Source organism: Phytophthora cinnamomi, assembly GCF_018691715.1.
Source record: "Phytophthora cinnamomi strain GKB4 chromosome Unknown Contig106, whole genome shotgun sequence".
In the NCBI taxonomy this organism is placed as follows: Eukaryota; Oomycota; class Peronosporomycetes; order Peronosporales; family Peronosporaceae; genus Phytophthora; species Phytophthora cinnamomi.
Genome location: NW_027151039.1, coordinates 334,734 through 360,056, shown reverse-complemented (window position 1 = coordinate 360,056; position 25,323 = coordinate 334,734). Strand labels below are relative to the sequence as shown.

General features: G+C 56.1%; 11 protein-coding genes across 11 annotated transcripts; 5 read left to right on the top strand and 6 right to left on the bottom strand.

The window, feature by feature from the left end:
- Positions 1 to 327: 327 nt before the first annotated feature.
- Positions 328 to 1,443, top strand: IUM83_17404 (Serine-pyruvate aminotransferase; the record flags this gene model as incomplete). Its single annotated transcript, XM_067942357.1, has 1 exon — positions 328 to 1,443. One exon carries the CDS (start codon positions 328 to 330, stop codon positions 1,441 to 1,443), a length of 1,116 nt encoding a protein of 371 aa, XP_067782508.1.
- Positions 1,444 to 1,558: 115 nt separating this feature from the next.
- Positions 1,559 to 2,316, bottom strand: IUM83_17403 (uncharacterized protein; the record flags this gene model as incomplete). Its single annotated transcript, XM_067942356.1, has 5 exons — positions 1,559 to 1,633; positions 1,720 to 1,863; positions 1,929 to 1,997; positions 2,065 to 2,133; positions 2,236 to 2,316. The coding sequence occupies 5 exons, from the start codon at positions 2,314 to 2,316 to the stop codon at positions 1,559 to 1,561; spliced, it is 438 nt and encodes a 145-aa protein (XP_067782469.1).
- Positions 2,317 to 4,168: 1,852 nt separating this feature from the next.
- On the top strand, positions 4,169 to 4,879 carry IUM83_17402 (uncharacterized protein; the record flags this gene model as incomplete). The annotated part of the gene is made up of 1 exon (XM_067942355.1): positions 4,169 to 4,879. One exon carries the CDS (start codon positions 4,169 to 4,171, stop codon positions 4,877 to 4,879), a length of 711 nt encoding a protein of 236 aa, XP_067782468.1.
- Positions 4,880 to 5,620: 741 nt separating this feature from the next.
- IUM83_17401 (ATP-binding cassette (ABC) Superfamily) lies at positions 5,621 to 6,126 on the bottom strand (the record flags this gene model as incomplete). The annotated part of the gene is made up of 3 exons (XM_067942354.1): positions 5,621 to 5,887; positions 5,961 to 6,044; positions 6,109 to 6,126. 3 exons carry the CDS (start codon positions 6,124 to 6,126, stop codon positions 5,621 to 5,623), a joined length of 369 nt encoding a protein of 122 aa, XP_067782470.1.
- A 1,663-nt stretch (positions 6,127 to 7,789) lies between these two features.
- Positions 7,790 to 11,840, bottom strand: IUM83_17400 (ATP-binding Cassette (ABC) Superfamily; the record flags this gene model as incomplete). Its single annotated transcript, XM_067942353.1, has 3 exons — positions 7,790 to 8,339; positions 8,408 to 10,809; positions 10,869 to 11,840. 3 exons carry the CDS (start codon positions 11,838 to 11,840, stop codon positions 7,790 to 7,792), a joined length of 3,924 nt encoding a protein of 1,307 aa, XP_067782472.1.
- A 204-nt stretch (positions 11,841 to 12,044) lies between these two features.
- IUM83_17399 (Transcription initiation factor TFIID subunit 7) lies at positions 12,045 to 13,632 on the top strand (the record flags this gene model as incomplete). Its single annotated transcript, XM_067942352.1, has 6 exons — positions 12,045 to 12,144; positions 12,271 to 12,327; positions 12,422 to 12,498; positions 12,583 to 12,720; positions 12,795 to 13,433; positions 13,528 to 13,632. The coding sequence occupies 6 exons, from the start codon at positions 12,045 to 12,047 to the stop codon at positions 13,630 to 13,632; spliced, it is 1,116 nt and encodes a 371-aa protein (XP_067782464.1).
- A 652-nt stretch (positions 13,633 to 14,284) lies between these two features.
- On the bottom strand, positions 14,285 to 14,687 carry IUM83_17398 (Oxysterol-binding protein 9; the record flags this gene model as incomplete). The annotated part of the gene is made up of 2 exons (XM_067942351.1): positions 14,285 to 14,468; positions 14,566 to 14,687. The coding sequence occupies 2 exons, from the start codon at positions 14,685 to 14,687 to the stop codon at positions 14,285 to 14,287; spliced, it is 306 nt and encodes a 101-aa protein (XP_067782463.1).
- A 1,721-nt stretch (positions 14,688 to 16,408) lies between these two features.
- IUM83_17397 (uncharacterized protein) lies at positions 16,409 to 16,839 on the bottom strand (the record flags this gene model as incomplete). The annotated part of the gene is made up of 2 exons (XM_067942350.1): positions 16,409 to 16,604; positions 16,685 to 16,839. 2 exons carry the CDS (start codon positions 16,837 to 16,839, stop codon positions 16,409 to 16,411), a joined length of 351 nt encoding a protein of 116 aa, XP_067782503.1.
- Positions 16,840 to 18,023: 1,184 nt separating this feature from the next.
- On the top strand, positions 18,024 to 19,170 carry IUM83_17396 (TATA-box-binding protein; the record flags this gene model as incomplete). The annotated part of the gene is made up of 7 exons (XM_067942349.1): positions 18,024 to 18,130; positions 18,206 to 18,293; positions 18,366 to 18,434; positions 18,523 to 18,594; positions 18,685 to 18,804; positions 18,888 to 18,989; positions 19,057 to 19,170. The coding sequence occupies 7 exons, from the start codon at positions 18,024 to 18,026 to the stop codon at positions 19,168 to 19,170; spliced, it is 672 nt and encodes a 223-aa protein (XP_067782480.1).
- A 209-nt stretch (positions 19,171 to 19,379) lies between these two features.
- On the bottom strand, positions 19,380 to 22,081 carry IUM83_17395 (putative Cullin family protein; the record flags this gene model as incomplete). Its single annotated transcript, XM_067942348.1, has 5 exons — positions 19,380 to 20,136; positions 20,209 to 20,282; positions 20,350 to 21,517; positions 21,605 to 21,893; positions 22,063 to 22,081. The coding sequence occupies 5 exons, from the start codon at positions 22,079 to 22,081 to the stop codon at positions 19,380 to 19,382; spliced, it is 2,307 nt and encodes a 768-aa protein (XP_067782462.1).
- A 211-nt stretch (positions 22,082 to 22,292) lies between these two features.
- IUM83_17394 (putative metalloprotease family M14A) lies at positions 22,293 to 24,395 on the top strand (the record flags this gene model as incomplete). Its single annotated transcript, XM_067942347.1, has 1 exon — positions 22,293 to 24,395. The coding sequence occupies one exon, from the start codon at positions 22,293 to 22,295 to the stop codon at positions 24,393 to 24,395; it is 2,103 nt and encodes a 700-aa protein (XP_067782461.1).
- Between the last annotated feature and the right edge of the window lie 928 nt (positions 24,396 to 25,323).

Here is a 25,323-nt window from a genome sequence, read left to right as displayed (position 1 = left end):
CTCGGTAGGAATGGAATGAGGGCCCAGTGACCGCACGACGGCGGACGCGGATTGGTGGAAAAGGCGAGGGATAAACTATGGGAGTCCGGAATCCTATCATTTATACTGGGCCGAATTGCATGTCCGCCTCGTTAAGTTCGTCTCGATCAGATGGACGTCGGGTGTCACTCGGTGTCTTGCCAGTCGTCCACCTGATAATCTGATTCTGCGTCTCAGAATTTTAGTCCAATCGCGTGCCTCCTCCGCTGCTGGACGGTCGCCACGCACTTGGCACGTGAGTGTACTTGCCTTGTTGGAGCTCAGCTGCCCCATTGCTGCCTCCGAGAGATGACGCACCCGAGCAGCGGCAAGCTGGAGCTCGTGCCGGGCCCGTCGCAGATGCTGCCCAACGTGCTGGCGGCGCTGGGGGCCGCGTGCGGCTCGTCCGACCTGGACCCTTCCTTCTGGGACGACTACCTGGCGCTGGAGCGCCATCTGCAGCGGCTGCTGCACGCCGAGCGCTGCAGCGTGGCCATCCAGTCGGGCGAGGCCATGCTGAGCCTCTGGGGCGCGCTCAAGAGCACGCTGCGCCCCGGGGACGTGGTGGTCTGCGCCGCCAACGGCCTCTTCGGCGCGGGCTTCGCCGACATGGCCACGGCGCTGGGCGCCGACGTGCACGTGGTAACGTGCGACTGGCGCAAAGCCATCGACGTGGCCGCGCTGTGCGCCGAGATCCGCCGCTGCGACCCCAAGCTCGTGACGGCCGTGCACTGCGAGACGCCCAGCGGCGTCCTCAACGACCTACAGGGCGTGGGGGAGACCGTGGCCAGCCACACCTCGGACGGACTCTTCCTCGTGGACTTCGTGTCGAGTGCGGGCGGCGCTCCGCTCGACGTGGACGCGTGGAAGATCGACCTGGGGCTGCTGGGCCCCCACAAAGCTCTGTCGGGTCCCCCGGCGCTGGCGTTCACGACCGTGAGCGACAAGGCCTGGAAACGCATCAACGACGTCAAGTACGTGGGCTACGACGCGCTGCAGCCGTTCTACCGCGCGGCGCTGCAGGAGCCACGTCTGCTGCCGTACACGCTCAACTGGCAGGCCATCCGCGCGGCTCTGGTCGCGTGCGATAACATCGAGAAGGAAGGAGGCATTGACGCGGCTATTCAACGACACGCGGAGGTCAGCGCGTTTGCGCGGCGTGAGGTGCAGGAGACGCTCGGGTTGAAGATCTACAGCGACGAGAGCGCCGCGTCCCCCACCGTGACTGCTGTTGAGCTCCCGGAAGGATGCGACTGGGCGGCATTGGAGCAAGAGCTTCGCGCTAGGAACCTGCTGGTGGGGGGCTCGTATGGACCCATGAAGGGCAAGGTGCTGCGTCTCGGACACATGGGCTCCCAGGCAAACAAGGAGGTTGTAGCCAAGGCGATCGAGATTATTGGCGCTGCACTTAAGAAGATGAAGTAGGACGCTGAAATTGACCTGTACTGTGTACTAGACTGCAGCAGAATCAGTTCTGCTCTGTCGCGAGAAGAAGCGGGTTGTCGAATTTACCTATACTGTGTACTAAACTGCAGCAGAATCAGTTCTGCTCTGTGGCGAGAAGAAGTGGGTTGTCGTGCTGCTCTGGTTTGAAGTCGTAGTGTATCAAACATACCTTCGAAACGAAAATTGCACATACACAGTTCGTGAGTCGCGTCGAGGGTTAATATCACAAATATTTGCTAGTTGTCACAAACCTACCACTTCCGGCTCGCCTTCGGGCGCACCTTCAATACCAAACTCCGCCAAAGGCATCATGTCGTGTCTTAACTCATTTGCCTCTGAGAAGTGGCCCTTGCAGATCTTGAGATCAGTGATCGGCCCGTGCTGCTTTTGAAGTTGTTGCTGCAAGTGAAGGCCGCACCATAAGAAGAAGTAGGACCCAAGTTGTCGTGGTACGATTAGCTCACCTTAATGGCGAACAATCGTGTGGTGGTCTTGGTGCGAAACTTGAAATTGAGGTAGCTCCAATTGAGCAGCTACGCAGAGATTCCGTTAATATTGCACCAGTTCAAGAGGAAATGTTGCTGAATAAAGCAGTCGTACGCGCATATCGAGCGTCACGTAGTGGATAGGGTCGGCCTCGATGACAATGGGCGGAGCGTTGTCCATCAGCTACTCGATTGCAGTAAACACATCCAACAAAACGGAAGAGCGAGCAAATGTCAATGAAATGCCAACATGTACGCAACATAATTCTCAAAACCTGCAACTTACGGAGGCTCCATCAGCCCCGTCACCGGCATCTGCAGCCGAGCTGGACTTCTTCGGCTTCTTGGCCTTCTTCTTCGGTGCCATGATCGTTCGCTTACGGTGGAGTTGTGAGTCTGATGAAGTCTGCTGAAGAGAATTCAACGGACGAGTGGTGGCTATAAACAAAAATAGTTGCATCACTTGCATTTCAAGCACCAGCCAAAAACTAGATTGCCAGATCCCCAAATGGGTATATATTCATCGGTTCACATGGATTCATGGCGACACAGTGCTATCTCACTATAGGTTTCCATCGTGACGGAGTCGAGTGATGACACGCCCGATATCTCAGGGCTTCCGAGCACCACGCGAATTTGGCCTCGGCCGCCAAATTAGCCGAGAGGCGGGTGTCACAGAGACCAGAAAACGAGCCGCGGGTCTTTAGTATTTTTTGTAAGCACTCAGCATTACATGGTGATACCCACCACCACGTGGGTCTGAAGTCGGGGACATCTCGCCAATTCTGGAGGAAGAGCAGTGCTTCCTTGCGCTGAAAGCGTGTGGACTCTGTGGCGGTTCAGGATCATCCAGAGTTTTGTTCAAGTTGTGCCGAGACCCCGGCTCATCGTGACGAGCTTGTCTCCGACTCGGAGACTCCGAGACTCCGAGACAGTCTCCTGCAGACGGTGCGACAGGCTTTCGCGTGCCTGTCCAGGTATGTACACATTTGCGCGTGTGCGCCACCGGTGGATATTTCAGGTCGGTTTGCGCGGAAACAGGTGTGAACTCGCGAGGCCAAACACCATGAGCAACAAGCTGAGGTACTCAGAGATGCAGGGCTCGGCCCCTGTAAGCCAAAACATAAATTTCGAATTCAGTCCTCATGCATGTGCATGCACTTGCTTGTAAGCTCGCTCGAGACGACATACAGATTGTGTGCCTTAGTCAAGCCCGCCGGCGGACGGCGTGAGCAGGTAGATTACGATTATGATGGTCGAACGCATCTGGGCTTTGCTCTTCAGAGACACACTTGTTGAGTGACAGGCGAATATCCAACAACTTGCTGGTAGCTAGCAATTGCGGTAACCGATTCACAATCTGAAGTTAAACACAAGCAGCTGTAGCAGTACATATCGCGTGCTTCCCCACTGCCAGCATGTGCCTTCCGTCGTATCTTCTTCGCAAGACCGTCATGTGGACGTTGAATCGTGCGGTATTGCGTTAAAAGGCTAGCCAACACTCAGCGCTGCCATGCCTTGCCGCCGCAGCATATCTAAGTTATCCATGGCAAGCATGCAATGGAATCCAGCGGCAGCAGAGTCGCTTCACTTTCCTGCTTCCTGCATGAATCGACTAGAGAATCTACAACTGAGGAGGCCTGGGCTGATGGCCACCGTGTCTATGGGTGCAGTTCAATCACCACCAGGGGCGTTGCAAGTTTTCTCCACGGCACCCTCACGCGCGATTTGTGTTGCGCATCTCAACCTACTTTGTGCGTCGCTGCGGTTGGTCGACTCCGGGCTAAAAGCATGGGTATCCTACGCGAGCAGGTCGTGCGACACAGGCGCGGTGCCGATGTACTTCACGCCCTCGCAGTGAAGGTGCAGGTGCAGGTCGCGACTGGCACGAAGCTCCTCCCGGAGCAAATCGCTGACGAACTGATTCCCTGCTTGGTCTACGGAGGACGCGCGTGTCTTTGTTTTTTCGGCCGCGGTGCGTCGTAACCTGCTGATGCCGGGAGCTCCGGGGCGCGCAATCGCGCAGGTAATCGTCGTCGGGTGGACCGGGGCTCTATGCAAGGTGCTCGCCTTGATTATGAGCCTTTCAAGTATTTGGAGGCAGGTTTGACTCGTCATCACGCGCGACGCAGGTCCATGCACTCGGCGACCTCGTCGACCATCGTGGAGCTCATTTCTCGATCCGCCCCGGACCCCGCGAGGCGAAGCGCTACAATACAATGTTCGCTTCCACCCGACAGCTCTCGACGACACCGTCGGCTCTGCCCGAGTCGGTGGCGTGGCTGGAGCACCTGACGCTCGAAATGACCACAAGCACCAACGCCCGGCACGGACTGGGCAAGCGCAACGTGCTGTACGAGCTGCACATGACCTACCAGACCTCCAAGGACGAGGCGACAACGTGGACGCTGTCCCGGCCGTTCGACGAGTACCGTGACCTGCGAAGGAGACTCGTCAAGGCACTGCGGCTGGGCCACCGCTGCAACGCCGAGTGCAAGTGGCTGGGCAACGTGATCAAGCACCACTTCCCCCGGGCCTCACTCTTCTGCAGGAGCTGCCCCAGCGGCGTGGAGGGCACCCGCGTGGCACTACTGCGCATGCTCAACACGGTCAAGGCGTCGCTGGTGAACCACGGCAACCTCGGCTGCTCGAGGATGCGCGACGACGTGAGCAAAGTGTTCGCGGTGTTCGTGTCCAGCAGCACGCAGACCACCAAGGACCTGTCACGGGTGCACTCGTCCACGGCGTCGACCACCTCGTCGATGTCGCTTTCGATGTCGCTGTCGCCGACCAGTTTCAAGCGCTCGTCGTCGTCCACGTCCCTCACCTCGGACGAGGAGACCCAGGTCGCCCTCGAGTTCGACGACTTCCCGTGCGGTAACTTTGCGCGCTGCGAGTGCGGCGCATGCCGCTCCAGCTTGAACCACTAAGGTGATAGAATGCTACCGTAGGAACTACTAGACTGCCCAAAATGTACACTAAGTCTAATATGAACACGCTCGTGACAACCTCCACTGCCTTGGTGCATTCATCCTTACACATGGTACATGTTCATTTGCTGCGGTCGGTTCACCTTGAACCTTCACCACGTCGCCTTGCGTAGCGCGCTGTCGTGCTCGGAGATTCGGCAGCGAGGGAGAAAACGTCGTGGGTGTGTGCTTCAAGTGAGCCCCAGCATCAAAGCACCGTGTTTGCAGCAGCTCCGCAGACCAACAAGTCCATCCCCCGCAATGTTACCTGCAGCACCACCTCGAGCGGACGCCAGCCACTCCTTTTGACGGAGCGCTGCACACGAGGCAATCAACTGCTTGCGTGGACGAGTTCACCCTATGGATACGGTAGTTTTACGAGCCATCGACTGTCGCATCCGGTCTGTGCTTTGCAACGCAGCGTGCCTAACTCGCTCTTTCCGTCACGGTGCTGCTCATTTGCAGCTTTTGCAGCTCTTCCGACCAGCTTTGGAAAGGAACCGGCGCCACCATTGAAAGCATTAAAAAAAAAAAAACATGGCCCCACTTCACGGTGAAGTCTTACGTGGGTCACGTGTATTGTCAATACTGACACATCTAAAGATCCAGCGTATGTGTAGCAAAGCTTGCGGAAACTTCAACTAGCGCTCCCAATCTGGAGATCGATTCCGGTGCCAGTTTGTGCTCGGCAAGTGACAGGATTTATTCGTGAATTAGCGGTGGCCTAACGGGCCGCATTCCACCTGTGATGACAGTGCCTGTTGGACACTTTTCGCCGGAGTTGCCCTCCAGGGACAACACAAGGCGGGCTGCTGTCTCGTTTCGTGCTGCGACACCATCGCGCAGCAGCTTGCATCCCCGCAAGGTGATCTCGTTGTACGAGAGATTCACGAAAGTCAACGCGGTGTTTTGCTGCAGTGACTTGGCTAGAATTCCTGCAGCACTATCGGATTTGAGACCTGAACAAGTCTTCAGTGGTATGTTAGAATATGCTGTAGGCATCCACAATAATATTCCTTTTGCCACTAAGTGGTCAGCTTACCAGATCAATGCTACGCAAGTTTGTATTATCAGCAAGTGCATAGTACAATTCAACCACTCCAGGCGGCTCCAAGGGGCAGTGACTCTGGTAGATCAATAAGATCAGTTGAGTAAAAAGCAATAAAGTCAAATGTGTAGTGATCACTTACCAAGTCGAGCGTCGTCAGCGCTCGTGAAGTTTTAATGAACTGGCCCAATGCGCTGCCCACTGTCGACTCGCTTCCGAAGCAGTCCTGGAAAAGTGCTGTATCGAGAAAAGAGTGTATCTTCAATGCCCGTAACAGAGCTAATGCGGCCGGTTCATCCAACCTGTTCTCGCGATAGTTTAGATATCGGAGCGATGAATTACGCTGCAAGCCACGCGCAATATCGATGTTCCCCTCACTCGTAAAGTCATTGCAGGAAATATCCAAATGTGTAATTGATCGCGTGTGCGCCAGCATGTGAGCAAGATGCGTTGAGGCTTCGTCAGATATCCCAGTGTTGCTCAAAAGCAGTGTCCTCAGGGTCGAGTTGAAAGGTTCACTGTTTTCGTGGGGTTCCGAGCCATCAGCCGTTGTCGTCTCCCTTCGGCGATTGGCAATGCGCGCCTTGAGTTTTTCTTCCTCCGTTAGTTGTTTCGGCGATAGGGACTGGAGTAGATCGACAGTTTTCTTGTCTCCAATAGCGTTGTGACTAAGCTTGAGCTCACGTAGCGCATAATTGACTCGCAGCGTATCCCCAAGCCATGGCGTGATACCGTCCTTACCAATCCGGTTGTGCATGAGGTCAAGTAATCGCAGGTGAGAATTCATCGCTAGTGCCTTGGCCAACGAGGTTGATCCAACCTCTCCGATAGCATTATAACTTAGCGTGAGTTCCAACAAACACCCATTGTGTATAAGAGCACCAGCCAGTAGCGCCATATCTCCATCCTGCAAGTGGTTACCACTCAGCGACAATGTCGTCACAAAACGCTAGAATAACACCATGTGAAAGGTAGTCAGAACGACACCAGTGTAACCTGTAGGAAGTACAGTACGTACATTGCTCGTGAGTCCCCGACTTAGCTGTGTTACTGCGTCTTGGCCAATGTGGCAGCCTCGAAGGTCCAGCGCACGCACCTTCGTTGGGATCTCGCGTTCAGACCTAGCTCTCGGACCAGAAACCCTCCCTCCGGCAAAACCCTCTTGAGCGGTATCCGATGGAAGCATGCCTACGTCAACGAAAGAACCCTTTCGATTCAAAAGTTTTGGACGCAACGGTCTCAGTCAGTCTCATCTAGAGAAATCAAGTGCTGCTATCTGTCATACCTCGGGAGTTTCAATCACGTTGTAGCCCTGAAAGCGAACGCACGCAACAAGTCAGCATTTCTCAATATCTCGGTCACTTCACCTTGCCCTCACCGATAAATATGCTGTGCCGCTTGGGTGCGAACAAACCAGAGTTCCATCGTGGTTGCGAACAATCAGACACAACACCTTTCGGCCTCGTTAGCGGTTAGCTGGTCAGGGAAAATATCTGTAGTATCGATACCTTGCCGAAACGCGTTTCAATGCTTGCTTTTGCCGGGATCAAACACCTCCACGTCAATGAAGCCCGGTCGTAGACAACGGGATCTCGCTTCGTCAGCAAGTATATCGCCTCCTCAACGTCCGAGCACACTTGGGCAGATCCGCACTCGCCATCCCGTTCATTGTGGCCTTCTTCTCGCCAGGTCATCACAACTACACGCTAGACTTGACACTGCTCAAAATACACCGGCGAAAAGGAGAAGACGATCGTGTATTTTTCGTTTATCTGAAGTTTCGATGAAGCCCACTTCACTACTCAAGCTACAAGACCTCTTTCTTACTTTCCTTCATTCTGCCAGTGTTCAACAAGTCCCTTGAACAGGCCATCCGGCTTCTTTTGGAGAGCCTTGGGGGTGTCGAATTCGCCAACAGTGCCGCGCTCCATGACAAGGATGCGGTCCGCGTCAAGAATAGTGTTGATACGGTGCGCGATCGTGAGGCAGGTGCATTCACGGAACTCCTCGCGGATGCTGCGTTGGATCTTGCGGTCCGTCTCCGTGTCGATAGAGGCAGTCGCTTCGTCCATCAGAATAATGCGCGACCGCTTAAGCAGGGCACGAGCAATGCACAACAACTGACGCTCGCCCACACTGAAGTTAGAACCCTTCTCGTCCACTGCACTGTCCAGCGCGGTCACCACATGCGCGAGATGAGCCCGACGCAGTGACGTCCAGATCTGCTCGTCCGTGTACTGATCGAATGGATCCACGTTGCTGCGTACTGTGCCTGAAAAGAGTACGGGGTCCTGCGGAATGATTGAGATCTTATTGCGCAGCTCGTGCAACCCGATGGTACTGATGTCAAGCCCATCAATGACGATGGAGCCGCTGTCAAGTTCCACAAGGCGCATAAGCGCCACCACAAGGCTCGACTTGCCCGCGCCAGTGCGACCCACAATGCCGATCTTCTCTTGGGGGCGAATGGAAGGGAGAGATTGCGCAACACTCGAGGCAGACCTGGGCGGTAGCGCAGGTTCACATCACGGAATTCAATAGCGCCGGCAGACGGCCACTCCTGAGCAGGTGGAAGCTTACCCACACTCGTAAGCGCCGCCTCCGTATCCATCACAGTGTAGTTCTTGATACGTTCCACAGACACCATCTGCGTTTGAAGCTGGCTCACCATGCGCACGGACCAATTAAGCGACTGCGTGACGCTGAATGCGTATGTCAAAGACACGCCTGCAAGCCCGGCAAAAGCTGCCCCACGCTCAGGGTCCGAACTGTGAGCCAGAACTGCAGTTAGAGCCGCAAACGCTGCAATAAGTGTACCAGCGAACTCAAGACGGAGAGCTAGCCAGCAGTTAACTGCAAAGTTGAGGAAGTACGCGCGCTGGTTCCGGTCAATCAGCTCCTCATTCTTCGTAGAAAACTGGGTTTCAGCACGATACGCACGAATAGTCGGCAAACCATCAAGCGTCTCAGACAACAGGGCAAATACAGGGGAGCGGCTGATTGAGTCTAGTCTCTGCAATTCGCGCGAAGACTTGATAAAGTACCGTTGCGAGATGTAGTAGCCCACCAGCACAGGCAGTAGAATGATCATGAAAATCGGGGTCACGTACGAGATAGTCGCCAGCGTCACCAACACACTAATGAAGGTATTGAGAAGCATGCTCCATGTTGCTGGGATACTCTCATCAACAGTGTACACGTCCTTAGACAAGCGATTCACAATACGACCAGTTGGCGTAGTGTCAAAGAAAGATGTCGGGGCGCGCAGGATGCGGGCCAGTAGGTTCTGGAATAGTGATCGACTCGCTCGCAGGCCTCCCTTGTAAGTCGTAATGGCACGGATGTACAACGCCACAGCGTACGCGGCGTTGAGGCCCATGTACACATACACGTAGAACATCTGCGACTGCGGATCAGCCGGTTGCTCGTCATCATCCTTTGACTGCGAGTGCTCCGACCAGAACGAAAGCCACCATGTCGAGAGTAAGTTTACGAATTGAGTAGCGATGAACACAACAATGACAAGGAGTCCGGCAAAAATTCCACCAAACGCCATGATCCATGTCTTATACACTTGCCACGCAACGTCACCCACAGATCGATCCTCATCGGTCATCAGTTGAGCATCGGCTCCAGCATCACTCGTGGTACGATCGCTGCGTACAGACGACCGACTCAATCGCCGACCCAGGCGTTCGGGCGTCGGATTGTCCTCTTCATCCTCTTCCAGCTCATCGAGCGAGATTTCGTCCTCGACATCTTCGATGGTGTTGGGCTCTTGCTGCTGATCTTGGTCCTTGTACTTCGCTACGAGATCCATGAGAAGTCCACCTTCCTTCTCCATGAGGTCTTCATATGAGCCATCCTCCACGATCATACCGTTTTCCAGCACTACGATCTTATCGCACTCGCTTAGAAAAGTCAGACCATGCGTAACCAGAACCACCAGTTTGTTTTTAAGACATTTCTTGATGCACTCCTTGAAGATGTCATGACCAACATGGCTGTCCACAGCCGACAGAATATCGTCTAGCAGATAAATATCTGCATCCTGGTACACAGCACGCGCAAGGGCTACGCGGGTACGCTGCCCACCACTGAGATTAATACCCTTCTCGCCAATTTCAGTCATATCCCCTCCAGGCAGCACAGCCAAATCCTTCTGCATCGAGCTTACGCGCAAAGCTTCGGCATACTTGGCCTCATCAAATGGGAGACCAAAGCAAATGTTCTCGCGAACTGTCGCGTTCTGAATGAACGGCTGCTGGGAGACGTATGCAACAGATCCACGGAGGTTCACTTCACCGCGACTGCATCGGGCGTCGCCGAGGATTCCACTAAGAAGGGTCGACTTGCCTGAACCCACATGGCCGACGACGGCAATTAAATCACCCGGGTGGCCATCGAGTGTCACACTTTGAAGCACTGGCAAACTTTCCCCACTTTCCAAAGCGTCCTTGCCCAAAATTGAGTCCGACTTGAGCAAGCTGTCCTCCTCTTGTGAACCCGACGACGCCTCCGACGAGGACGACGTACTCGATGCAGTATCCCACATGAAATCGGCATTGTTGACTCGGATGCCAACACGGTCCAAGTCTCCAGGGCCAACCTTCTCGCGTTCCTCTTCCTGGAGGTACGAACTCAAGCGGTCAACACTCACACTCGCCTCGACGATCGAGTTAAGCACCTGCGGCAACATGAACAGCGGGAAGCGAAGAATGTTGAACAGTGCCAGCGACGTCAGCGCCGTCCCGACATCCAGCGTGTTGCCCAGCTTGACGTATGTGTAGAACGACGCCACCGTCACCAGCGACGGGATCGCCGAAAGAGCGTCATCGATCCGCTGCGAGCGTAGATGTACGTTTTGAGCTTGCTCAGCTCCTCGCTGCGGTATTCCAGCACGCGCTTGGTGAACGAGTGTTCCCAGGCCTGGAGCTTGATGACCTTCATCCCCGCCAGCACTTCGTTGCAAATCTTGATGCGTTCGTCCTTCACCTTCATCAACTTCAACTGCAGTCGGCGCATGAGCTTCGAGATGCCGGCGGTGATCGGCAGCATCAGGATGATCACAGCCACGCCAGCGAACGTGGCGGGGCCGATCTGCTTCCACAGCAAGTAGCACGCCACCACGATCTGGAAGAGCGAGAACCACACGCTGTTGATGAACGTCGAGAGCTCCTGCAGCCTCTGGGCGTCGATGGACATGAGGTTGGTGATCTCCCCCGTCGTCTTCTTCTGCCTCGCCGCGGCGGACAGCACCAAGCTCTTGCTGTACACGGCCGTGCACACGGCCGAGCGCACCCTCATGCCTGCCTCGAAGCAGTGGAAGAAGTAGTTCCTGAGCAGGAACGACTGCGCGACGCCCGAGACGAACACGATGGCCGCGTAGATCAGGCCCTCGCTCAGCGGCGCGTCGGGGTTCTGCAGGTACGCGATGATCTCCTTGATCAGCATGGGCGCCACGAACTGCAGCGAGTCGTGCACGAGCTTGAGCAGCCCGGCCTTGGCGATCTGGCCGCCGAAGCACGAGGCCAGCGCCCAGGCCAGGCTGGGCTTGGGCTTGCGGCTCTGACGGCTCCAGGCCGCCTGGAACTCCGAGGCCACCTCGTGCGCGCGGTTAGCCGGGTCCAGCAGGTACAGGTCGTCGTGCTCCAACGGCCGCTGGTTGCCCAGCTCCATGAGCGGCGTGACCCACGAGAAGAGCGCGGACGACAGGCACGTCGCGTCCTGAGACGGGTACCGGTCGCCCAGCCCCGAGGCGGCGGGCGGCGCGTCATGGCGGCGCAGCGTCACGTGCACGTCGCCCCCCAGCAGCGGCCGCCTCTCCTCGTCGGCCAGCGCCTGCGCCTTGGTCACCTTCAGCTTGCCCGCCATCGGTCGGTCGCTTGCTCCAGAGCGCGTGCGGGGTTGAAGGCGAGTGCGGGAGTGCGCACTCGCGAGTGCGGAAGGTCGTCAAGTGTACCGTATCTGCGGTACACGAGGAGAGTGATGGTCGATTACGCCGATTACCATTTTCGACCAATGGGAGGAGGGACGCCGTTTGCGTAACCCAATTCCGCACTCGCCGGTTGACCACGCATGGAGCAGTACCTGCTGCAGCTGCCGAAGCGCCTGGCGCAGGAGGTGCGCGCCGGCATCGCCAATGGCGACTCGGCGAATGTGGACATGGTGTCTGGTGGTGCGTGCACCGTGCTTTTGCGGCGCCGTAAGGCGCGTTTTAGGAGGAGAGAGACGGCGGCGAGAAGACAGGGGTTATATCGGGGGGTTAACGCGCTTTTATGGTGTAATTTCGGCTATTTTGCAGCGGATAACAAGCACTTTACGCTGCACGTGAACGGCAAGGAGTACCCCGCCAAGATCGGTGCGTTGGGCGGCGTCTCGGTGGTCGCAATGTGTGCTTTTGACGGGCTTAGGACACTGCTGATGGCTTTGTTGGCGTTGGTGTGGAACTGCAGCGCAGTTACCGTGCATTCTGGAGACGCACAAGACCTACGACGACAACTTCTTCTACAAGAGCGGTGAGATCGGACAGGTAGAGGCTTCAGCGGCTTGCTCGCAACAGGTGGAGGGTTGCTGTGCTGAAGGTTGATGATATGTGCTGTCATTATTGTGTTAGATTTTCGTGGTGACGGATAAAGACGAGGAGAGGAAGCTGTTGGAAACGCAGGAGGAGGTGACCAATGGACTCACGCCGCCAAACACTAATGTGATCAAGCGAAAGTATGACAAGACCAAGAAGACGACGCCGTTCCCGGTGTGTGTTGTCCGCGTTGGGTGTGGGACGTGCTTCATGACTTATGGCTATTTTCTTCATGTTGCTGCTGTCAGAAAGGTGACGTCGCTCGTGTGGAGGAGGACCTCGTGAAGATCATTGCCGGCGGTGCGATCGAAGATGTGCACGAGGAGCTGGTGGACTTCTATGACTGGATGGCGGATGACGAGCACCCGAATGGAATCACAGTCACGGACGAGATGGAGCTGATTCGAGAGCACCCAGAGTACCTCACTCTGTCGGAAGAGCCCCCTACCAAACAGCAGAAGTTGCTGCCCCCGAGCGCAGGAAACAGCACGGTGCCAGGTACAGCCAACGCGTCGATCATGAACACCCCACTAGCTACAGATATCGGCTCGGAGGCCGAGTCGCAAACGGACGGACGGGCGTCTGTCCAGCGCTCACCCGCGTTTGCGCCAACACCAAGTCCCAGGCTGTCACCCATGCAGCTCCACTCGTCTGCTGGTCGTGACCAGGACGACGACAAAGAGGTGGACTTGCTGGAGGACGATATCCTGGACGGTATGGAAACCAAGCCGGCAGAACCTCCTCGCCAAAAGGAATACTTGACAGACCCGGCCTATCTCAAGTTGTTGCCCATGCGCGAGCGGCTGCAGAAGTCGGTGCGCGACGCCGACCGCGACATCAGTGAGCTGAGTGCCAAGGTCGACGCCAACTCTAACATCATTGTCAAGGTAGGTTCCCTTTACTGCTGGTGTCTCAAGTAGTTTATGGGGTGCAATTGCTCACGTCACAACATGCTATCCTCCTGCCTTTGTATCTGTTCAGAATCGTTTCAAGCAAATGCTCGAGACCGCGACCAAGCAGCGTACCGAGATCGCTGCGGAGCTGGACAGGGTCAATGCGGAAATCGCTGCGTTCGAGTCAAGCTGAGATTGCCGCGCGTTCTCATAATGTAGTTACCCCCGCGGATTCGTGGCAAATGGCGCGTGCTCTCGGGTCAAGCAGTGATGGTCATCGTCAACTTGCAACGGCCTGTCCACAAATTTCAAGTACGTCGATGCTTGTCTCGTCAAGCAAGTCCTCACCTGCCAATTGACGAAATAAACGCAGGCCGAGTTCGTCCTCGGGCACCTCAGGAGTCAGTCCAAAGCTGCAGCTCCGACAGATTCGTTAATTAGCTTTTTATTGTTTCGTTTTGTGTGTTGGGTGCGGGTGATTTCGTACGCGTTGCTCGTGGCCGCTGCTTCTCCTGTCTCCTCGCTACCTGCTGACCTCGCTGTAAGGCGCTAGTCCCTCGGACGCCCTCCACTTCTCCCACCTGTCTGCCCCAAGCACCACGGCTCTGCCAAAACACGAACGCAACCTGGAGCGAGAGGCAAAAACGCCGACGAGGTGTCAAGTCAACGTCGTCGACTCTTGGTTTAGTTCCTGTGACTCGCCCTGTTGCTGCTTCGATGCTGTAGTAGTGTCGTCGAGTTGGGGCCGAAGCGCAGGAAGAGAGCGACGAGAGGAGAGGCGTCTTCTTAGAGCCTGGCGGGGAGAGATACGGACAAAGGATGGGGGCGGCGGCCTGGCCAGCGGCCTACTGCTGGTGCTTCCACTTGAGCAGCGCGTTAACCTGTTCCTCGCTCAAGTCGAGGCCGGGGATGTCCTTCAGGCCCTTCTTGTCGTGCTCCACGTGGTGCTTGTAGCCCTCCTTGTCCACGACGTCGGTCTGGCCCTTCATCTTCTGCAGCAGCTTGCGCAGCGCCTTCTCGTCCTGCTTGCTGCAGTGCGTAAAAAAAAAATCGTTAGGGAATTCTTCTCCTTCCGTGCACTTTGGCAGGATATCCTAAAAGTGTATGGCGATTTGTAGGGGCGTACTTGAAGAAGACGGCCTCGGCGGCTTTTTCCTTGTCCTGCAGGTTGGCGAGGCCCATGGACTGGACGGGCGACGCGAAGGCGCGCTTCGGGACGGCGGCGGCGGCACGGCGGACGGCGAGCATGGTCTTCCTTGGTCACTTCCTGCTGATGTTGTGTACTGGCGGTTTGGTTCCCCCTCTTCCCTCGCGCTCGAGCCACACGTGCCCGCCAAAGACACGACCGCCGCACGCTTCAAGGCGCGATTTTTTACGTAAAAACTGGAGGCGGGGCGATTACGCGCGGACAGAGTCCGAAAGATCGCACGGGCTGCGGAAAGCGGCTGATACAGCGGCCGATTGGAGGCACGCCGCTCTGGTCGGCTGGAAGTGTCCCGGTAAATTGTCTCAGACTTTTTACGGGTACAACTTCAAGGACAGGGTGAACATGAGCGGAAGAACCCCATTTGTGGACGCGCGCGCGCCGAGAGAGACTCAAGGCCGCTGCTTCCGTCTACCTACTGCTGTTGCTTTGAGTTGCTTGCAAGTATTTCCTCGCTGTTGTGTGAAAAGCCTGATTGCAGCAACCGCTGGTGCGGCAAATTGCGACAGTCGACGATGGATCCGATAGTTCACGGCGTAAGCATCAGTTCGGCGGGGATGTTGACCCGCAATCACTGTGCTGCAGCCTCGCTGCCATATGCAGTTGAGCGACTGCAGAGGCGATCTGCCTGAGGGCTGTCAGCATGGCATGGTCGCCACGGGAGCCGGCACTGCGCGGTCTTGGCACTGCCTGTCGAAAAAGGCAACTTTGACACGCCAGCGTGGTCCGCCGCTTGCCTAACCCTATTTGGCGTAAAACGCGGCCATACAGACTCCAAGTCAAAAGTCGCCCCAATAGTGCGCTGCGGTCGCAAAAAAATAGTCCGATCTTGAAGCGGAGCACCAAAACCGACCAAAAACGTCCGGCGATCTTCCACCATGTGCCGCGCCGACCATGGTCTGTCAGCATGGAGGTGGCATTTGCCGGTGAAAGCAAGCTGAGTGCGACAACGTTCCAGACCTCGAGAGAGGTTGCGTGCTTCGCGGCGGGATAAATACGCGCGCGGAGCCCAATCCAAATTTCTGGAGGTGTCCAAAACACGCTAGATTGGTCTCGCTTGCCCCCGCTGTCAAACACTACTTCCGATGGTGCAGTGCTACCAGCTTTTGCTGGAGAACCTCCGTTCGAGCTGACGTGCTTGGGAATTCAGCCGGTGGGCTTCCGATGGTTCAGTTTACTAGTACTAGTATTAGGCGGCAACGATCGTCGTGTAGGGGGGGGGGGCACAATTGACGCAACGAACATGCTGCAGCTATCGTTATCCATAAAGCGTTGACGGTACTGCCGACAATGTGGCTCGAGTCGAAGCTGGCAACTGAACCAACAGAACAAACGACTTTAGTCCGCATGTTGAAAATCTATTGATTTCCGAGTCGGCCATCGCTGGATCAGCGCGTGAAAAAAAAAACTAGACAGACACGAAGAGCTACAAGATGATGGATCACTGCCAAAATCGGTTGTAGGATGCTGCTACCAAACGTAAAGCATCGTCGTTGCGGGCCGCGTCGCGAGGGGAGCGGAGGTGTAGGGACATGTACGTGCAGCGAGGAGGTCTACGTGGGCCGGGGGCCAGGGCGGCGGGCGGTAGCAGCAGCTCCAGGACTGGGGCTGCCAGGCTGCCTCGTCGGAGATGAACCCAGACGGATGAGGGGCAGGGAACAGCGTGTCTGGGGCCGCCGTGATCCCGTATCAACGAGACGCGGAGCTCCAAACGCTCAAGTGTCCGTTCCCCATCCGTGTGAAGACCGTGGAGGTTCCTCGTCGCTTAGTACAGGTGCTTCCAGTTGAGAAGCGCGTCCACCTGCTCCTGGGTCAGGTCCACGCCGGGCACGAGGCCGGGGATCTCCCCGAGCGTCTGCTTGTCGTGCTCGATCTGGGCGCGGAAGCCGGCCTTGTCGCTGTAGCACGCCTGCAGGTGCAGCTTCCGCAGCAGCTTGCGCATCTCCTTCTCGTCGTCCTTGCTGCTCAATGGCAACGGCATCGTCAAACACAAGTTAGATCATTCGGCGGCATGCCAACTCGAATAGGCTGACCGTCGTACCGGAAGAGCACGGGGCGTCGGTTCTCCTGCGCCTGCGTGGTGAGGCTGCGCTGCGTGCTCATGACGGCGACCTGGAGGGCCGGGGCCATGGCCACGACGCGCGGGGCGAGCGCGAGCGCGGTCTGCTTGGCGACGAGGACGAGGGCGGTCTGCATGGCGGAGGTGGGGGCAGGTAGTGGGGGGTAGCGCAGCGTTGGCAGTGAGGCGTCGACGGCGGGACTCGAGTGCGGACTGGGCGGCGAGTTCGCGAATGGCACAGCGCGCCCCTCGCGAAGCAGCGCTGAACCGCGCTGGCACATCTATCATAGATTCCGCGACCGCGTTTCTAGCGGTTTGACGAGACATGCGCCGGCACGCGGCAACGCGCCGGCATCTGGCATTTTCGTGTGACAGAGCAATCGCCATGATAACGGATAACGGGGCGTTTCGGATTTGCTGGCGGCGGAACGCGGAGGTGGACTCGCCTCCAGCGCTGTCAATGCGGGCTGGACGGAAGGTGTGTGTGTGCTGGCGAATCGAGGCTGGTGCACCGGTGGTGAAGCTGATTCGAGCTCGACGTGCGCGAGCGACATAAACGCACGGCGAAAAGATTTGCCGTTCCGCCCCAAGCAAGTTGGTTTGACACATCGGGTCGGCATCACTCGGCAGAACTGCTTGCCTCGCATGCTCTCGCTGGTGTCTCGGCGTTGATCAACTGCTGTAAGCCTACGATGGCATCAAAGGAAATTTTCACACTTTCTTGGTGGAAACTCTAGCCTAGGACTCTCAGATGCCAATGCAATTTGTCGCCCCAATCTTGGCCCAGTCGTGCAGACAACGCGCTCGCTGAATCCCAGTGCATTTGCTCGCTGCACACCACAACAATGCTGCACGGAGACGATGAGTGATCCCCAACATGTCTCGAGCACACCCTTTCGTGGACATTGCATTCGCGGTGATGATGGATACGGCCGAACGAGGTCGTTTCGTCGCGGCAAGCTGTAGTCTCATGGAGCTCTAGTGGTGTCGCTCTCGTTGTGCATGCGCTCCTGTCCGCGATGGTGTTCACGGTGCCAGCCAAATTGAAAGTGTAGCCACTTGGAGTCCAAGCACCAAAACGCGGTGCCAGCGCAAGGAGCATCCTTGTCGTCAATCCACCTCACCTTACAACGCAGAACTCTGTGCTTCCACCTCTCAACAATGAAGCCGCGCACAACATCAGAAGCACTAGGACACCTACTGCATGCTCCTCTACCAAACATTGGTCTCAACTGTATCCATGTCAATTTACAGCCAATGAAGTCTCCGCATGCCCTCCGCCAGCCAATCAGCGAACCGGCGTAGTCACTTTTCCACTGTCATGAGCGTCAGCAACTGGAGTAGCAACAGCAGCAGTGAGGACGAAGACGACGCCCCGGTGTGGCCGCCCGCGCGGCTCGCGGAGGAGGGCGTGGCCTACCGCGTCGTGTGCGTGCCATCCGCCTCCTTTAACCTACTAACCCACTCAAGCCTCACTGTGTCTTCCCGCCCCAACACTCGCAGAAACGTGCTCGGCAGCGGCTTCGTCAACGACCGCGTCGACATCGAGCAGCTCGCGCTGCTCGTGCGCAATGCGGACTACGCACCCAGAGTACGCGGTGCTTTGGTCAGTGTAAACGTGCACATTGCGGGCTAAAATGGGGCTTAAATGTGCTGGTGGCAGAGCTTCAACGCGCTGGTGATGCGCTTCCAGGCGCCACGCGCGACTGTGCTGGTCTACAGGAGCGGCAAGGTGCGGCTCAGCTTGCATCGGTGCAATGTCCGGCAGTAACTGGGGCCTTGTGGTTACAGTTATGTGCGTTGTGTGTCTGTGTGTGCAGTTCGTGGTCATTGGAGCGACGAGTGTGGGCGACGCAAAGCTGGCAGCAGACAAGCTGATCTCCATTTTCAAGGTTGGTTTGGCTTTGCGTAGAGCCAGCGGCTATAATTTCTTGCTGATGCTTGGGTGTTGTTGTTTGTGGTGGTTGCTGTGGTCGTCGCAGAAAGTCTCGTTTCCGAGCGACTGCAGTCCATTTGTTATTCGCAATGTGGTGGGTTCGTCGGACGTCGGCTTTAGAATCCGGCTGGAAGGCTTGGCGCGGGACCACCTGCGCTTCACTACCGTGAGCTTGCTTTGCTGGTTTTTTTGTTTTCATGAGGTATGACGGGGAAAATAACGGATGTGTGCGCGCGTTTGCATTTGCAGTACGAGCCGGAAATGTTTCCGGGTCTTATTTATCGCATGCTGCGCCCCAAGTGTACTCTACTTATCTTTATATCGGGCAAAATTGTCATCACGGGGTGCAAGGTAGGACGAGAGGGTTTCTTGTGGTATCGTTGGTGTCTAACTTGCGTGTTGGTGTATTTATCATAAGTCCCCTGCTGACGGAGAAAAGGCACTAGGCAAGATATTTCCTGCGCTACTGCAATATCGTCTCCGTGGCGATATCTCCAGTGACGAAGATGAAGACGACGAATCAATGTGTTGAGAACGACGGATGGATAGCACAACGCGCCCTTATTTAGTAAAGTATGGCGAATAGACCCAACTTACAATTATCTGCTACCGCGCACAACGCTTACTTCCATCTCGTTGACGAGCACTCCAAAGCAGAGTTCAAGGACTCTCGATGCCATCGCAGACGCCTGGAGCAAGCTTCGTCTCGACCGGATCGGGCGCCGTAAGTGAGTGGTGGGCTCACGCTAAATAGTTGTACATCTGGGCGTTGCTTTGGTCTCGCTCCAGATACTCTCGGTCGATGAGACTTTCGATACGCCGCTTGATGTCGGCAGCCTTTGCGGGGAAACGAACCTGCGTGAAGATCTCTGTCATCAGCAGCGCGTGCGACAACTTCTTGCGCGCCTTCATGATACGCACAATAGCTGCATCCACCTGGTACTGACGGTCCCGGAACACGCGCTCGTGGGTGTCTTCATTCTCCTTCTTGGTCTCCTTCATCTGGATCGAGTTGATCTTGATGCGGATGAATTGGTTCGTGAAGTTGGTGTTGAACACGAACGAATCGTCATCGTTCACATCCTTGCCCTTAGGCACCTTCTGCAACACGCGCGTTTTCCCGCATGCTAGCGACTGCAGAGTTCGCCGAAGCTCACCATCTTCAATACGCGTCTGCTCCTTGATCTCCTTGAACCCCAGCGAATCGGCTCCGTTGAAGCAAAGCAGGACCACGGTCTGGTACAATGACACCACAAGCTCCTTTTTGCCCGAAGGGAAGGTGGCCTTCACCACACACTGGGCGAGGGAGTGCTGCCACTGAAGTTGGCGACCTTGATACTTGGACGAGTAGAACTTGTCGAAAATATCCTTCAGGGGTACCAGCGCAGCCGGAAGGTTGATTTCGACAGCAGCATACGGAGGCCAGAATCCGGTCGTCAAAACTTGGACCTGCATGTCGGGGATACCACGGTTTCCGTGCAGTGTCTCCAACTCGTGTCTGAGGCATACAAAACGCTTAGTAACCAGGATAGAGACGAGGAAACAAGCAGTCAAAGAAAACGTGAAGTACCTGCTAGCAGCGTGTTGCTGGAATTGAGTCATCACGTTTTGAGACAGGTCGATATCCTTGAACATACCCTCGAGCTGTGATCAAATCATGCAAATGTCAGAACGCAACAACGTGCAAGTACTCTGGAGATATTACACTCACCTTGTTCGTAAAAGAGCTACCGCACTCTGTCTTCAGCTTCGACAGCATCAGCTTTTCCAGGTCAAACGATGCGCTCTTGCCCACCAGCAAACGCTTGGCGAGATCCTTCTTGTAGAAAGCCTCGAACACATCTTTGCCTTGAATGTATCGGAAAATCACCATGACGCGATCCAAAAGATTCTCCACTTCCGCCTCGGAGCCGCCCTTGTTGCCGGTTCGCAACTTGGAGTCGACAAACTTGGCCACGAGCTCGGCAGGACGGTTTGCACGCACGTTGATCGCATTCTCCATAGCCGATTTCATCGCAAACGAGAAATCTGTATTGGATTGGAACGAGTCGCTCAATACTGCGTCCAAATCAGCCTTGAGCTTCAGAACCTTCTCGACGAAGGTCTTTTCTTGCTGGTCATCCATCACCAATTTCGAGACGTTCTTCTGGATGTAGTTGGAGAATGCCGCCTTGAGATCATTAATCGCATCAACCCTGGCAAAAAGTGCATACATCCGCTTGAGATCCTCAATCCGGCCTTCCTCCATTAGCGTCTCAAAGCCGCGCTCCAGAAGTGTAGCCACGTGCGGCTTCAAGAGCTTGCTTTCGACCACCGAAATAAGTTGCTTCTTGGTGGAGGAGTCCAGATAGTTGTTAACACGCTCATTCTCCTCATGCAGACGCTTCTCAACGTGCACCAGGAATTGCGGAACACTCGCCGACTCGACCGTTGTGGCTCCTTCGTGCAGGTAAAACCGCTCGGAGGCCGTCAAGAACGGCGTCTCGAAGTCCGCGTGGTACAGATGCAGCGACAGCAGCATCCGCAGCAAGTTGTACAGGTAGCTTCGGTTGATCGCCTCTCCCTTGCGCTCGTGCTCCACGAGCTCCAGCAGCGCGTCAATGAGCTTCGTCTCCAAGCTGCGACGCTCCACCAGGTTGTCGCGCACCAGGTTGAGCCCCATGTCCCAAATGGACGCGATGTGCGGCGTCTGCATCACGTACGTGCGGTCCAAGTACAGGAAAATCGTGCGGATCACCAGCATGTCCTCGCAGTGGTCCTCCCACAGCTTGTGCACGGCCTCCAGGAACAAGTTCATGTCTCCGCCGGTATACTGCAGCAGGTCCTCCACGCTCGCTCGAATGTGCACGGCGCACGTCTCCTCCAGCCTCGTATACAACCTGTCACCCAATAAAAATAAATAAAATCCATCAAAAACAATAAGAAAAAATGATATATCTCCAAAAAAAAAATTTGCTCAGAAGTACCTGGCGGCCATCTTCCACGTGCACATGTCCTCCACCGAGCGGTAGAGCTCCTCCCTGCTGAGCGCCGACATGTGCTTGGCGTGCACGGCCTGCACGGCGGCCTGCAGCTTGGCCCACGTGTCCTGCTCGAAGGCCTCGGGCAGCCTGGGCGTGACCTTGAAGGGCTTGATGGTCATCTTCTTCTTCTTGGCGCCCAGCTTCAGTCCGTTGCCGCTGCCGCTGCGCTCCTGCTTGCGGCTGAAGCCGGCGCGGCCGTTGGCGAAGCCCGTGGAGGCCATGGGGTCCGATCCTGCGGTTGGTTGGTTCGTGGCGGCAAAATACGGCGTTAGAGGGCGGATTTCGCGCGGAAAAGCGTGCAGTGGCGCAGTCAAGACTCGTGCAGAGGAGGTGGCGCTGCAGAGCCACAAGAAGAAGCCCTGCAGACGACGAACAGAGCGCGGGAAGACTCGCGATCGTACCGAGCACTGGTGTCACCAGTGGTGATGGATGACCTTCGAGGCCGAGCGATTCTCCCCCTTTCCAAAGAGTGACAGGTCACTGTCGAGATCAGATCTGCCGCGCGCTGATTGGCAGTTTCTAAACTAGAAGTAGAAACAAAACATGAACTAAACAGATCCTTAATTTGTACACAACGTATTTTAATCAAATGGTACCTGGTACCACGACAACTTGAAGGACCGACTGCGCCATGGCGAGCGCTGCCGACGATGCGGACGCCTCCGTTCTCCGCCGCGTGGCGACGACAGGCCCGGGCAAGACCGTGAGCCGGTTCCCGGAGCGCGGTTTGCTCTTCTCGTCGCGCTTCGACGGCGGCAACATGGCGAATGTGGAGCAATTGGCGTCCGGGGCTTTCAGCGTCAAAGTGTCCGAGGACGCGGCGGCGTTCGGCATCTCCACGGGCTACTCTACGTGGTTCTACTTGGAGGTAGAGCGGGGACCAGTCGGCGGCAAGAGGGAGGGCAAAACTACCAAGAACCCGCAGGAGCTGCAGCTGGTGCTGGCCAACCTCAATCCGCAGCGAGGACTGTTCCAGAATGGCTACACCGTCATGTACAGCTCGGTGGAAGTAGTGGATTCTACCGAGGAGACGACCGCTGCAACGCCCTGCGTCTTTCAGGACGAGAGGCGGTGGGCACGGCTGCCCACCCCGCTGTCTTTTGAGAAATACTCGGTCCCCGTGGGCCAAAAGACACCGGAACAGGGGGAGAATTCGGCGGTGGGACAGCAACAGGGGAACGAGGAGGACGGAGGGGAGAGCGGCCACGAGACTACCGGCCCTCAGAAGAGCTTGGTAGCGGCTGCGAGTGAGACCACTGTAGCGTCCGAGGGGAAGCAGGAATTCAAGATTCGGGTGTCGTTTACGTACCGGTTCAAGTTTGCACGGGAGCGAGTGCGTTTTGCGTTCTGCTATCCGTACACGTACACGAGAGTGCAGGAGGAGCTTGCAGCGATGGATAAATTGTTTGCGAGAACGGAATTGCAGCCGGAGTGTTCGCCAACCAACGAAAAGGCACCAGCAAATGTCTACTATCACAGAGAGCTGCTGACGCGCTCGCTGGAAGGCTTGCGCGTGGACTTAGTTACCATATCTTCGATGGATGGCATCACATCGACTCGAGGACCTCCGAAGCGGAGCTTGGACGCTTCTCAGTTGGAGAGTGCATTTAAATTCGACCCAAAGCAGAAGAAAATGGTGGTCATCTCTGCACGCGTTCATTCTGGGGAGACGCCTGCGAATTTCATGTTGGATGGTATGCTCCAGTTGCTGCTGCACCCTACGGACGAGAGCGCCATTGCACTACGTCGCCACTTTGTTTTCAAGATTATTCCCATGCTGAACCCCGACGGGGTGTGCCAAGGATTCTACCGCACGGATACGCGCGGCGTCAATTTGAATCGAGTGTATGAAGATCCACAGCCTGAGTTTGCTCCTGCAGTATTTGCTCTGAAGAATTTCCTTCTTGACAGTGTCATCGACTACGGGGGCGCGGATTCTCAATCCGCGCAGGATAATATCGTCTACCTCGACCTACACGCACATGCTAATCGTCGCGGTTGCTTCATATTCGGCAACAACCACCTCCCCGACACGCTCATTGACAGCAACAATGATGCAATCGAGACTGCCATCGTTCGCCAAGTTAAGACGCAGCTCTACGCTCGCCTCGTGGGGCTGCACACACCGTTCTTCGACTACATGGCGTGCTTGTTTGACAAGGACAACATGACGCGGCGTGACCTCCGAGATAACAACAATGCAACGACATCGCGGCAAGGATCAAGTCGCGTGGCTCTGTATCGCGTCACGGGACTCACGTACGTGTACACGATCGAGTGCAATTTCAACGAAGGCCGTCGCAATCTTCGAGCTTCCAGCCTGGTACCATCCTCGTCAGCGCCGGCGGCAGCAGCAACCTCCAGTGCAGGTCCGACAAGACGATGTCCAAGCTCGAAAGGTTCTGCGAAACGCGTTCAGGCCGACAACCTGCGGATGTCGCGACAAACGGCTCCGACGAGCGGCACGCGACTCTACCTCAAGTATTCGCCTGCGGAGTGGAAAGATGTTGGTATCGGAGCCCTCGTCGCGCTGCTGGACCTATTCGAGCTCCCAGGCGCAGGACAGCGGCTGGAGGAATCTCCGTTTCGGTCGCGAGATGGCATTCGGAAGAACCTCCTGGCAGAAATCAAGTCTGTGGCCTCAAATGAAGGCGGAACTTCTGCGAAGACGAGCAGACTTAGTAAACCGAAAACGCGGCACGGCGCCAAGCCGCAAATCCAAGTCAAGGCGTAGCTGGCGAACCTGTTGATAATGTTTTTCTCAAAAAGTATATTGTGTAAAGTCGAACATGATGGCACCTATCGAGAACTGGACAACGCTGGCCAGGCCGTTGAACATCGCAACAAACAGCTTGGCCGAGGTGGACGATTTCGTTAGCGCCGACGCCTACATTGCCCGCCTCGTCTGCAATGTTAGAAAGCTGCGCGACCACCAGTGCCACATTGTTGTCCACCTTTCAAAGTGCAGGATCGGTTTCTAGCCGCCGTTGAAAAGGCAAGGAGCAAAATTGTCTTCGAGCGAACACACCGCGCACTATCCACACCCGCGCATTGCGTTCTTCGTGAGGATCAACAGTAACGCGAGCACTAGCGGTTCTCTCCCTGTGTAACATTTCTAACGGACAGTGCCTCATTTCGTGACGGGTTCCTGTGTTTCGGATGGCCCCGTATCATAAATGACCATCGTCCAGACCCAGCCTGCACGTCCAGCAGTTCGCTCAGTTGGTCGATCACGTGGCGGTAGCATCCGACGTACTAGTATCTTGCGCGAGTGGATCGGGCACGCTTCCCTGGATTGTAGCCCAGTTGGCGGCCGTGCCGATCCACAATTCGCACCGCAGCCCGCGGACAGGCCTTTCGACAGTAGAAGATTGTCGAAATGCCATGCCATCGGAGCCCTGCAGCTCTGTGACACCGACGCGCAAGCTACAGATTATGGCCTCGTGGAGCAGATGTCGTACACTACTAGTACGTCTGTATGCTTCAGTTCGACCGTGACGATTTCCAGCACAGCACGTGTGTGGCGCCCAGATGCTCAACGTGGCAGTAGGGACGGGAGAGCCCTTTGCGGTGCTTGAGAGCAGGTTCAGAGCCCGTGACAATTTTCGTTGGTGGACAGCGGTAGCTGTACAACGTGGCCCTCTTTCGACTAAAATCCTGCC